This window comes from Gobio gobio, assembly GCF_949357685.1.
Source record: "Gobio gobio genome assembly, chromosome: 21".
Lineage (NCBI taxonomy): Eukaryota > Metazoa > Chordata > Actinopteri > Cypriniformes > Gobionidae > Gobio > Gobio gobio.
Window position 1 is genome coordinate 40445727 of NC_137117.1, and position 14768 is coordinate 40460494.

The 14768-nt window shown below is 38.0% G+C and overlaps 1 protein-coding gene across 2 annotated transcripts in view; it reads left to right on the forward strand.

The window, feature by feature from the left end:
* The window catches only part of vdra (vitamin D receptor a), a 72350-nt gene that overhangs the window by 42635 nt on the left and 14947 nt on the right, over positions 1-14768 (forward strand). For both annotated transcript variants that reach the window (XM_079802253.1, XM_079802254.1), the window contains one exon: positions 11327-11457. In XM_079802253.1, the coding sequence (XP_079658379.1) occupies positions 11327-11457 (131 nt within the window). The remainder of the gene's footprint in view (positions 1-11326; positions 11458-14768) is intronic.

Below are 14768 nucleotides of genomic sequence, written 5' to 3' on the forward strand. Positions count from 1 at the left end.
GTTTTTATTAAAACCTCCTTAGCTCTGGGACAATTTTTGGGGATTTCCGGCTGGATTTGGTCTCCCTACACTGAAAAGCTTCCCATACACACATACAGTGTCTCTAAATACACAATACTGGTGTCATTTTACAGCAAACCCTTTGAAATTTCATACATTTGTAAGTGTATGTTGTCTGAGCTGTAATCCCCCCCCCCCCCCCCCCCCCAAAAAAAACTGCCATCTAGTGGGCGGGGGGGGGGGGGGGGGTCATATTCCTCCCCTTCAGATCCATTTGAATAAATCTTGCATACATGATCCAGACACAAACTCTTTTCTCCAGTGTTTTCTGAAATCTAGTGGAAACAGCCCAAACTCTCTGCAGGGTGCTAGAACACACAGGGTCCGAAAAATAATCTTGTTTCTGGTTTGGACTCCATTGGCAGATCATTTAGCTTGTTTTAAGCAAAAACTCGCTTCAATTTCATTTTATTTTCCAGAAAACAAGAACAAATCTCTTATGTCATTTAACTTGCCTAGTAAATGCATCTTGATTCAAGAATTTATAGATATATTTAGACTAGAAACGACAAAAATACTAAATAAGAGCATTTTTTGCAGTGCACACATGGCAAAAAGTAAAAAATATTATTTCTCTATATGAAGAATGGCTTTATGGTACTTAGATTATAAACATATAAATACAAATGCACAAAACTGCAAGTTTATGACAAAAATAGTCTGTAATTTGGCCTTTATTACTCATTTATTACATAAAAAATTGAATTAAATGAGATATTAACCTACATTTCTGACAAATTACCACGGTTAGTTAGTGTTACCACAGTAAACCCATGATAAATGATGGTGAATTGTTGTTTGAAACTGAATCGAACGATTTTCACGTTACTGTGCGTTCACACCAGACGTGACTTGTGTGAATTAATCGCGCTATTTTTGTGTAGTTGGACGCTTTTTGAGTTTACTCGCTTCATTGGCGCGTGATACAACAGACGTGAATTCGTGTCATGGGAGGGGCTTCTGCCAGCGGCTCGTCTCGTTGTGAAATGGCTGTCATTGATTGTTTTAAAATACGGCGAATAAGCTCAATTTGCCGGCTTTAGCTAGCTTGTGGTCTCAATATGTAGAGCTCAAATTGAGTAAAGAGCATTTTTTACAACTCACCAGACTGTCCGATCTCCTCACTCACTTTCTTCCAAGCAAGATCCTTTTTATTCCTGTTTCTATAAAGTATGAAGATGTATCGTACAGCTCCGGGTATCCACATATGATTTTGTCCTCATTGTTGTCATTACTAGAGCAAGGTCCTGATTGGTTAACGTGGCGTGAATATCCACCATAGTTCAGTTTTTCAACTTGCGCGATTTGCGTGAATCACGTTTTACGCTCGTTAAACTGCCGAAACGCTCAATTTGCGCCGTGTTACGTGTAAGAATCACGCGGTACGCTCGTTAAAAGGCCGAAACGCTCAATTTGCACCATGTTACGTGTAACAATCACGTTACGCGCGTCAAACGTCCGAAATGCTCAATTTGCACCGTGTTACGTGTAACGATCACGTGTTACGCGCATCAAATGTCCGAAACGCTCAATTTTCACCGTTACGTGTAATGATCACGTGTTACGCTCGTCAAACCCTTGCAACTGATCCAGAATGCAGCGGCGAGGTTGGTCTTTGGTGAGCCGAAGAGAGCACACGTCACGCCTCTCCTCATCAGACTGCACTGGCTACCAATAGCCGCTCGCATTAAATTCAAGGCACTGGTGCTCGCCTTCAAAACATCCACTGGCTCTGCACCAATATACCTAAACTCGCTCGTTCAGACTTACACACCCTCCAGGAACTTACGTTCTGCCAGTGAACGACGCCTTGTGGTGCCATACCAGAGAGGCATGAAATCGCTGTCACGGACCTTTTCCTGGACCGTTCCCACCTGGTGGAATGACCTGCCTATCTCAATTCGTGCGGCCGAGTCTGTAGCCATTTTCAAAAAACGTCTAAAGACACATCTTTTCCAGCAACACCTGACCGATCGAGAATAGCACTTATCATTCTATTCACTGTCTGTCTGTCTAATTTATAAAAAAAAAAAAAAAAAAAAATTTGTATACTTCTGTGCTAGACTAACTGAGACTTGTTACAGCACTTACATATTGCTGATATTGTTGCCCTTCGACTGCTCTAGCTGCTTCTATTGCCCCCATTTGTAAGTCGCTTTGGATAAAAGCGTCTGCTAAATGACTAAATGTAAATGTAAATGGCCGTAACGCTCAATTTGCACCGTTACGTGTAACAATCACGTGTTACGCACGTCAAACGTCCGAAACACTCAATTTGCACCGTTACATGTAACAATCACGTGTTACGCACGTCAAGCGGCCGAATCGCTTAATTTGCACCGTGTTACGTGTAACAATCACGTGTTACTCTTGTTAAACGGCCGAATCGCTCAATTTGCACCGTGTTACGTGTAACAATCATGTGTTACGCTCGTTAAACGTCAGAAACGCTCAATTTGCACCGTGTTACGTGTAACAATCATGTGTTACGCAATTTGCGCCGTGTTACATGTAACAATCATGTGTTACGCTCGTTAAACTGCCGAAACGCAAAATTTTCACCGTGTTACGCTCATTAAACTGCCGAAACGCTCAATTTGTACCGTGTTATGTGTAACAATCATGTGTTACGCTCGTTAAACGGACGAAACGCTTAATTTGCACCGTGTTACGTGTAACAATCATGTGTTACGCAATTTGCGCCGTGTTACATGTAACAATCATGTGTTATGCTCGTTAAACTGCCGAAACGCTAAATTTTCACCGTGTTACGCTCATTAAACTGCCGAAACGCTCAATTTGTACCGTGTTACGTGTAACAATCACGTGTTACACTTGTTAAACGTCAGAAACGCTCAATTTGCACCGTTACGTGTAACAATCATGTGTTACGCTTGTTAAACGGCCGAAACACTCAATTTGCACCGTTACGTGTAACAATCACGTGTTACGCTCGTCAAGCGGCCGAATCGCTTAATTTGCACCGTGTTACGTGTAGCAATCACGTGTTACGCTCGTCAAGCGGCCGAATCGCTCAATTTGCACCGTTACGTGTAACAATCATGTGTTACGCACGTCAAGCGGCCGAATCGCTCAATTTGCACCGTGTTACGTGTAACAATCACGTGTTACGCTCGTCAAGCGGCCGAATCGCTCAATTTGCACCGTGTTACGTGTAACAATCACGTGTTACGCTCGTCAAACTGCCGAAACGTTCAATATGCACCGTGTTACGTGTAACAATCATGTGTTACGCAATTTGCGCCGTGTTACGTGTAAGAATCATGTGTTACGCTCGTTAAACTGCCGAAACGCTCAATTTGCACCGTGTTACGTGTAACAATCACGTGTTACGCTCGTCAAATGGGCGAATCGCTCAATTCGCGCCGTGTCATTCACGCTGTGTCATTCGCATGAAAATAATATGATATATATACCCATAATATAACACTTAATTCTCCCTTTTGAGTGTCATGGCAAAGCATGCTGGGAAATATAAATCCCAGCCCAGTTTCGGTTAAATTTAAGTTCTAAATCTAAATGAAAAGAAACAAGTTCATAAAACTCAAAACAATGAAACAGTTCAGATGACTTAAAATGTGTCTGTTTTGAGAACTCAAAAGAAAGAGAAAGTTCTAAATACTCATAAAAGTTCATCTGATTTGTTTAATTTGATTCGGCTCAACTCAAAGCAGTTCATTAGGGTTTAAATGGGATATTATACACTGTAAACCCCATCACTGTTATGAACACATGACTGGCTTTGTTCTGCTTTCTGTGAGGACAGTAAAATGGCCGGTGTTATTGTGAACCGGGGCTATTTTCATCCGTTAAATCCGCCCAAAGGTCAGAGGTTCATGCGTGGCCGTCCGGACTGGGCGTCTGATGTCTGCAGCTCATTATACGTTCGGTTTTATGACCATGCTGAAAAATATCTGCTTATGTAACGTTAATGGGCCGACTGGTTTCATCTACAGTGACTAAGACTGACATCGGCGGAATAAAATGTGCGACGGGAACACGCTCCACATGGGATTCTGCTGCTCGGAGATGATCTGTGTATTCTGACAGCTTTCTATCAGAACCAGCATTAACTTCTTGAGCAGTTTGACCTGCTTCTAACACATCAACTCTGAGGACAAAATGTTCACTTGCTGCCTAATATATCCCACCCACTAACAGAGATCATCAGTGTTATTCACCGGTCATAATGTTATGCCTGATCGGTTTTATATATGTGTTATGATTGGCTGACCTTTTTTTTTCTAGCGTATTAGATTATAAAGTATACATGAGACTATAGTTTGAAGGATGCATGACACATTACAGTATTTTTTCATACGCTCATCGTGTTCTACTCCGAGACCTTTCCAATGGCATATGACACGTGACTATCTTAGCGCTGTGATGTTTTGACAGATCTTTTCATAAATAATGGGGGAAAAAAATAATAATTTCTTCAAAATGTTCAGTTTTCTATCAGATTCTATCAGATTTCTACACATCACTGATGTAACACTGATATAAGACGAGATCTCTGGTGTTTATGAGGAAATATGAGCTGTTTATAATAATCTGACAGTTTGGCTCGGATCAGTTAGTTTGTTTATGTGTGTGTACAGATGATGAGGTGTGTAAACAAGGGCTCTGTGTGTGTGTGTGTGTGTGTGTTTGCTTTTATTCAGGATGGGTGTGTGTGTGTGTGTGTGTATTTTTGTCTGAGTGTGTGTCTGTGTGTGTGTGTGTGTGTGTCTCTGTGTGTGTGTGTCTCTGTGTGTGTGTGTGTCTCTGTGTGTGTGTGTGTGTGTGTGTGTGTGTGTGTGTGCCTTTGTCTCTGTGTGTGTGTGTGCCTGTGTCTCTGTGTATGTCTGGGTGTGTGTGTCTCTCTGTGTGTGTCTCTGTGTGTGTGTCTGTCTGTGTGTGTGTGTGTGTGTGTGTGTGTGTGTGTGTGTGTGTGTGTCTGTCTGTCTCTGTGCGTGTCTGTGTCTCTGTGTGTGTGTGTGCCTGTGTCTCTGTGTGTGTGTGTGTGTGTGTGTGTGTGTGTGTGTGTGTGTGTGTGTGTCGTGCGTGGGTGTGTCCGTCCGTCCGTCCGTGTGTGTGTGTCTGTCTGTCTGTCTCTGTGCGTGTGTGTGTCTATCTGTCTGTCTCTGTGTGTGTGTGTGTGTGTGTGTGTGTGTGTGTGTGTGTGTGTGTGTGTGTGTGTGTGTGTGTGTGTGTGTGTGTGTGTGTGTGTGTGTGTGTGTGTGTGTCTGTGTCTGTGTGTGTGTGTGTGTGTGTGTGTGTGTGATGGGTAGGTTTAGGGGCAGGGGCAGTGTGTGTGTGTGTGTGTGATGGGTAGGTTTAGGGGCTGTGTGTGTGTGTGTGTGTGTGTGTGTGTGTGTGTGTGTGTGTGTGTGTGTGTGTGTGTGTGTGTGTGTGTGTGTGTGTGTGTGTGTGTGTGTGTGTGTGTGTGTGTGTGTGTGTGTGTGATGGGTAGATTTAGGGGCTGTGTGTGTGTGTGTGTGTGTGTGTGTGTGTGTGTGTGTGTGTGTGTGTGTGTGTGTGTGTGTGTGTGTGTGTGTGTGTGTGATGGGTAGGTTTAGGGGCAGTGTAAGGGGATAGAAAATACGGTTTGTACGGTATAAAAACCATTACGCCTATGGAATGTCCTCACATTTCACAAAAACAAACGTGTGTGTGTGTGTGTGTGTTTACGCAGGCGAAGGATCCGGATTATCCCTCAGTAACCATAGTAACTCCTAAAACACCAGAGCTACTGTTACAGTAATAAATCCATGATCATAACAGTCATAAACACTCATATGAGCTTATGATGATGTGGCACACAGGGGTGTTCAGACACAGATTCATATTTCCATAGTTTACTGGCTCAACCCGATCATACACTGATATATAATAACAATATAAACATGACTTTAATACTGTGCTTATGTGTATTAATATGATAACATTTTTATTTATTTATATATATTATTTTATACATTTATGGATTAGACAATATATGTTATGTATTTGTATGCGTAGAGATATATATATGAAAAACTTTAAATGTATGTATTAAAATATACCTATATATTTATATTTAAAATTATTAATATAAAAACAATTTAATTAATTTATATATTATTTTATATATTTGTGGATTAGAAAAATACATAATTTTCATATTTATTACATATTATTTATTTTGTTATTTTGACCTAGATTATATGTAATATTTATATTATATATAACATTATATGTATATTTTCTCCTTTTTTCTCATTATACATGCATACATAAATATTATATTAAAATCATATATATTTGTATTTAAACAATTTTAACAACAATTTCATATATATCATATTATGCATACATACATATATTTGTTTTTTAAAATACATATGTATTATATTAAAATGCTATATATGTTTTATTACTATAAACAATTTAATAACAATTCATAGAGAATACAAATGTGTGTGTATATACATCATAAAATCATATGTTAATATTTATATATATATATATATATTTATCATATTATACATGCTTACATTTATGTTTTTTAAATATTATTTTCAAATCCTATATATTTAAAAATTGTATTAATATAAACAATTATAATAACAGTTTAATTGATTAATATATTATTTTATATATTTGTGGATTAGAAAAATACATAATTGTTCATATTTATGACATATTATTATTAATTGTTGTTATTTTGAGCTCAATTATATTGGCATTTCCTCGAGTGTCAGCAGTTTGAGCGTATCTCTTGCGGTACTGATACTTTTCCTCCCGTCAGTGATGTTCATATCTGTCATATCTCACATCTCTCATATCTCATATCTGTCATATCTCATATCTCTCATAATCTCATATCTGTCATATCTGTCATTTCTCATATCTGTCATATCTGTCATATTATGGAATGCCGTTTCAGCATAAAAACGTTCCAGCGTTACTCGTCGTAATTATATTTTTACTAGTAACAATTAAATTAAAGAGCTCTACAATTGTATTATTACTAGTAAGAACTTGTATTCATTAGATGCAAAACAGATTTGCGATTACGCCCATTTCCCTCAGCAAATCCCGCCTGCGGTGCTACACTTCAAAATAAAAGTCCCATTAGACAACTTAGATTTTGCAATTGAAACTTAAACTACATTAATTCATAGCTTTATACTCTAAAAATTATTAAAGCGCAAAGAAAACACATGTGTCTCTTTGCTGCTGTTCCTGGTAATGATATAGTTTACCAGACAAAATATAATCTATTTTTGGTGTTTACTATGCACGGTAACATGTTTGCAGATATTGAGCTACATATAGGCTAAGTATTAGGCTAGCCGTCACTCCGACATAATGAGATTTAAAATGTATTTCTCTCTTTTTTTTATCCATCATGTTTGTTTTAATTACCCAATAACTACTATATGGAATATAAGTATGAGATAAAAATAATGATTACAATTTTTTTAATATTATATATAATATTATATACACCCAAAAAGTGTTGACTGTGGAATAGCCTACTGTAGGTTGGAAGGAGATATATTTAAATAGGCTAAACCTATTCTGGCTTTAAATCGTTCCAAATTTCTTGTAGCCTAAAATGTTTTTTTTTATTTTATTCTCATGACCAAACAAACAAATACAAGCCCAAATTAGGGGAATGCAATATTGACAAAAAAATATAGGCTACATATATTTTGGGGGATTTTTCTTGACAAGGATAAGATGATCTCTTGCTAATTTTGGGGCTTTTTTGTTTTAGGCTTGTCTAAAACCACCAGTAGGTGGCAGCCCAAGTCTGTCTTAATGACTGATTCATTGAATCATTCATTCAAATGAGTCGTTCACACCTCAAGAAAAATTTGCTTTTCATTATTTCCATATTACACTGTATGATTTCAGAAAATAATGTTTTAAATAATGTCTAAATTTGTTCAAAACAATCACTTTAAGAAAGTTTGTGCAATTTTTGATACATAAAATAATTCATTTTTGTTCAATAAATATGTTCATTTTAAAAATACAGAAACTATATGATTACTTATATTATTTTACCCAAAATACCTTACTTTTACACATTCTTCCATTGTTGAAAAAACTTGTGCTTTTTCATTACCTTGAACAAAACTAAAAAACATTAACAAGACCTTTGTATCTAAATGTATTCAATAATTGTATAAATTCTCATTTGCCACATAAACTACAACATTAAAAAAACACCTATTTAATATAACATTAAATATTACATCAAATTAGCGCCAAATCAACTTTGTGTTGCAGACCTCTGCATTTCTATTCATCATTAAAAATGCCTTGACTGAACAACCTGCAGTGCAGTCGCCATTTTGTGAATATGCGTGAGGCGAACCCTAATTATCATAATGAGGTAGTACTGAATAGAGAGCTCTACAATTCAATTCTTACTAGTAATAATATAATTACGACGAGTAACGCTGGAACGTTTTTATGCTGAAACGGCCTTCCATACATATCTGTCATATCTCATATCTCTCATATCTCATATCTCTCATATCTCTCATATTTCTCATATCTCATATCGGTCATATCTGTCATATCTCATATCTGTCATATCTCATATCTCTCATATCTGTCATATCTCATATCTGTCATATCTCATATCTGTCATATCTCATATCTCTCATATCTCATATCTGTCATATCTCATATCTGTCATATCTCATATCTGTCATATCTCATATCTGTCATATCTCATATCTGTCATATCTCATATCTGTCATATCTCATATCTCTCATATCTGTCATATCTCATATCTGTCATATCTCATATCTGTCATATCTCATATCTCTCATATTTCTCATATCTCGTATCGGTCATATCTGTCATATCTCATATCTGTCATATCTCAAATCCATCATATCTCATATCTGTCATATCATATCTGTCATATCTCATATCCGTCATATCTCATATCCGTCATATCTCATATCCGTCATATCTCAAATCCATCATATCTCATATCTGTCATATCATATCTGTCATATCTCATATCTGTCATATCTCATATCCGTCATATCTCATATCCGTCATATCTCATATCTGTCATATCTCATATCTGTCATATCTCATATCTCTCATATTTCTCATATCTCATATCCGTCATATCTCATATCTGTCATATCTCATATCTGTCATATCTCATATCTGTCATATCTCATATCTCATATCCGTCATATCTCATATCCGTCATATCTCATATCTGTCATATCTCATATCTGTCGTATCTCATATCTCTCATATCCGTCATATCTCATATCTGTCATATCTCATATCTGTCATATCTCATATCTCTCATATCTCATATCTCTCATATTTCTCATATCTCATATCTCATATCGGTCATATCTCATATCTCTCATATCTCATATCTGTCATATCTCATATCTCTCATATCTCATATCTCTCATATTTCTCATATCGGTCATATCTGTCATATCTCATATCTGTCATATCTCAAATCCGTCATATCTCATATCTGTCATATCTCATATCTCTCATATCTGTCATATCTCATATCTGTCATATCATATCTGTCATATCTCAAATCCGTCATATCTCATATCTGTCATATCTCATATCTCTCAAATCCGTCATATCTCATATCTGTCATATCATATCTGTCATATCTCATATCCGTCATATCTCATATCTGTCATATCTCATATCTCATATCTGTCATATCTCATATCTGTCATATCTCATATCTGTCATATCTCATATCTGTCATATCTCATATCTCTCATATTTCTCATATCTCATATCCGTCATATCTCATATCTGTCATATCTCATATCTGTCATATCTCATATCTGTCATATCTCATATCTCATATCCGTCATATCTCATATCCGTCATATCTCATATCTGTCATATCTCATATCTGTCGTATCTCATATCTCTCATATCCGTCATATCTCATATCTGTCATATCTCATATCTGTCATATCTCATATCTCTCATATCTCATATCTCTCATATTTCTCATATCTCATATCGGTCATATCTCATATCTCTCATATCTCATATCTGTCATATCTCATATCTCTCATATCTCATATCTCTCATATTTCTCATATCTCATATCGGTCATATCTGTCATATCTCATATCTGTCATATCTCAAATCCGTCATATCTCATATCTGTCATATCTCATATCTGTCATATCTCATATCTCATATCCGTCATATCTCAAATCTGTCATATCTCATATCCGTCATATCTCATATCCGTCATATCTCATATCTCTCATATCTCATATCCGTCATATCTCATATCTGTCATATCTGTCATATCTCATATCCGTCATATCTCATATCTGTCATATCTCTCATATCTCATATCCGTCATATCTCATATCTGTCATATCTCATATCTCATATCTGTCATATCTCATATCTGTCATATCTCATATCTCTCATATCTCATATCCGTCATATCTCATATCTTTCATATCTCTCAAATCTGTCATATCTCATATCTGTCATATCTCATATCTGTCAAATCTCATATCTGTCATATATCTGTCTCATATCTCATATCTGTCATATTTCTGTCTCATATCTCATATCTGTCATATCTCATATCTGTCATATCTCATATCTCATATCTGTCATATCTCATATCTGTCATATCTCATATCTGTCATATATCTCATATCTGTCATATCTCATATCTGTCATATCTCATATCTGTCATATATCTGTCATATATCTCATATCTGTCATATCTCATATCTGTCGTATCTCATATCTCTCATATCTGTCATATCTCTCATATCTCATATCTGTCACATATCTCATATCTGTCTCATATCTCATATCTGTCATATATCTGTCTCATATCTCATATCCGTCATATCTCATATCTCTCATATCTCATATCTCTCATATCTGTCATATCTCATATCTGTCATATCTCATATCTGTCATATATCTGTCATATATCTCATATCTGTCATATCTCATATCTGTCGTATCTCATATCTCTCATATCTGTCATATCTCTCATATCTCATATCTGTCACATATCTCATATCTGTCTCATATCTCATATCTGTCATATATCTGTCTCATATCTCATATCCGTCATATCTCATATCTCTCATATCTGTCATATCTCATATCTCTCATATCTGTCATATCTCATATCTGTCATATCTCATATCTGTCATTTATCTGTCATATTTCTCATATATCTGTGATATGTGTCATATCTCTCAGGCGCAGTATGAAGCGTAAGGCCAGCTTCACCTGCCCATTCAGTGGAAACTGCACCATCACCAAAGACAACCGGCGCCACTGCCAGGCCTGCCGTCTGAAGCGCTGCGTGGACATCGGCATGATGAAGGAGTGTGAGTGTCCGTCTGTCAGCTGAGGTCAGAGGTCAGAGTTCACGCCCTGGCCCTCCAGAGCCAACTATCCTCATATGAGGAGCCAATCACAGCCAGTGTAGATCCGGCAGGGCGGAGGGAGACCAGCGGCTCACAATGGAGATTAGTAGAGAAAAGCCTCTCAGCCAATCAGATGCGAGAACCAGAACTAACTGTTGTGTGTGTATCAGGCGTAACATTATGACCAGGTGAATAACACTGATGATCTCTGTTAGTGGGTGGGATATATTAAGCAGCAAGTGAACATGTCGTCCTCAGAGTTGATGTGTTAGAAGATGGAGATTTTGCAGGCGGCAAAAATAACTAAAATACAGAAGTTAGGGCTTTCACAGTTAATGCACTTGATTAAAAAAAGCATGCTATGCTTCAAAATATTGTAAAAGAATAACTATTTAAATAGCTTAAATAATTGTAAGTCTATTATTAATTTTTTCACTCTTTAATTATTCTTTTTTTTTGGTCATTTTTGTCACAAATGCTAACTGAAATTAAAAAATAAAGCTTAACCTGATATGGCCTACTGACTAAAACAGAAACAGTTTTAGTTTTAGTCTAGTTTTAGTCGACTAAATATCAAATAGTAATAAAATCGAATGAGTTTAGTTAAATTGTTAAACATTAAGCATTTAAGCGTCACATAACCGACTGTCACTGGAACTGACATTGACATAATTTTGTTTTTGACATTAAAAATACACGAAAGAGCTCAATTCACTTTTTTAAAAACATCTATATAGTTTTAATAACTTTAATAACTAGTTTTAGTCAGTAGGCGATATCAGGTTAAGCTAAAGCTTCAAATAAGGTTGTTTATTTATTTAATTTCAAGTAATGAAGATTTTTTTTATGGTTTTAGTGAACTATAACCCTGTGTCAAATACTGGTCTTTCCTCCTGACTATGAATTAAATGGGAATGAATTTAAATACAGTTTATTGTGTAACCAAAAACAAATATATAATGCGTGACTTTTAATGATGAACAAGCTGGAAATACACCGGGACTCTTATTTTGAAATGCCTGGGCCTCAGTTGCAGGAGCTCATTCAAGTTCAGGAGATCAAATATGCGTTATTACAACCGTCTAAAACATATTACTATATAAACATCGTAAAGTAAACACAATATTAGGAAGGTGGTCATAATGTTATGCCTGATCGCTGTATAATCTGTAGTGTTTTTGATCATCTGTCATTTTATGAGTTGATCAACTCTCACACAAACACGCAGTTCATTTGGGGAAACATAGTTGCTGTTTCCTAACTCGCTGAGAGAGCGAGTGTGTGTGTGTGTGTGTGTGTGTGTGTGTGTGTGTGTGTGTGTGTGAGAAAGACAGTGAGCGCCAACAATGATGCTTTTTCTCCATGATGGTCCGCCCAGATCTGAGCCGCTGCTTTAGGAGCCGGAGACTCTGAGCATAAAGAGCCTCTGTGTGTCGCACGGGCGGCTGAGGACAGCAGGTCAAAGGTCAGCCGTAGTGACGCTGCGCTCACACTTTAGACTGCTGTGATGTCATCGTTAGACTGCTGTGATGTCATCGTGACATCACAGAGCCGGATGTGGCGTTCGGGACACTCCAGTCTCAGGATCTGGACGTCAACACAACACTCTTACACCACTGATGAAATAACACAGGACACTTTTAAAATATTGCATAGTAAATCGTGTGTGTGTGTGTGTGTGTGTGTGTGTGTGTGTGACAGTGTGTGAGAGAGAGAGAGTGTGTGTGTGTGTGTGTGTGTGTGTGTGTGTGTGTGTGTGTGTGTGTGTGTGTGTGTGTGTGTGTGTGTGTGTGTGTGTAAAGTGTGACTGTCTGTGAGAGAGTGTGTGTAAGTGTGTGTGTGTGAGTGTGTGACAGTGTGTGAGAGAGAGAGAGTGTGTGTGTGTGTGTGTGTGTGTGTGTGTGTGTGTGTGTGTGTGTGTGTGTGTGTGTAAAGTGTGACTGTCTGTGAGAGAGTGTGTGTGTGTGTGTGTGTGTGTGTGTGTGTGTGTGTGTGTGTGTGTGTGTGTGTGTGTGTGTGTGTGTGTGTGTGTGTGTGTGTGTGTGTGTGTGTGTGTGTGTGTGTGTGTGTGTGTAAAAGTGTGACTGTCTTTGAGAGTGTGTGTGTGTGTGTGTGTGTGTGTTTGTGTAAAAGTGTGACTGTCTTTGAGAGTGTGTGTGTGTGTGTGTGTGTGTGTGTGTGTGTGTGTGTGTGTGTGTGTGTGTAAAAGTGTGACCGTCTTTGAGAGAGTGTGTGTGTGTGTGTGTGTGTGTGTGTGTGTGTGTGTGTGTGTGTGTGTGTGTGTGTGTGTGTGTAAAAGTGTGACTGTCTTTGAGAGAGTGTGTGTTTGTGTGTGTGTGTAAGAGTGTGTGTGAGAGAGTGTGTGTGACAGTGTGTAAGAGAGTGTCTGTGTGTAAGAGTGTGTGTGTGTGTGTGTGTGTGTGTGTGTGTGTGTGTGTGTGTGTGTGTGTGTGTGTGTGTGTGTGTGTGTGTGTGTGTGTGTGTGTGTGTGTGTGTGTGTGTGTGTGTGTGTGTGTGTGTGTGAGATGTGAGATAGAGACAGACGCACAGATGGCACGCGGTCCACACGGGCACAGGCCCACTCGAGGGAAACATTTAACATTTGTCACACTCGACAGGCGTGCTGATCTGCGTGCTGATCTGCGTGTGTGTGTGGTGGCCTCGGCTGTCAGTCAGCAGTGTGTGTGTGTGTAGTGCAGTATCATCAGTGTGTGTGTGTTAGTGTAGTTTGTGTTTACTCTGCCACCCGCTGGCCGTCTGTAAAACTGCCACGAGCGTCTGAGATCAAGAGTTCCTCAGGGTCTGAGCCAAGAGCTGGAGAGTCTCAGCGTGAGTGTGTGTGAGTGTGTGTGTGTGTGTGTGTGTGTGTTTGTCTCTCCTAGAGCAGGTTCTGCTGCTGTAATGTTGATTATTTCCTCATATCCTCCAGTGTTGCGGCTCCTCTCTTCCCAGTCTGTCAGTAACTCTGTTTACTTCCTGGCTCTGTGAAGCCCCTCCTTCTGCGAAGCACACTGTGCTCTGATTGGTCGGCGTGAGCAGTGTGTTGTGATTGGCGTTTGGGAAATGTCCCGCCCCTTCACCATAACCGCCAGTTTCAACACACGACTAACTCACTCACCCAGGCCACGCCCCTTTATTCTGCATATTCTTTTAATAAACTATTGAGGTTTTATTAATATTTTGAATTAGTTTTTATTTGTATACTTTCTTAAAATTTTAACTACAATTAAAATGGAGTCAAATGCTTCGTTCCTGAATGAATCAGTGTTTGA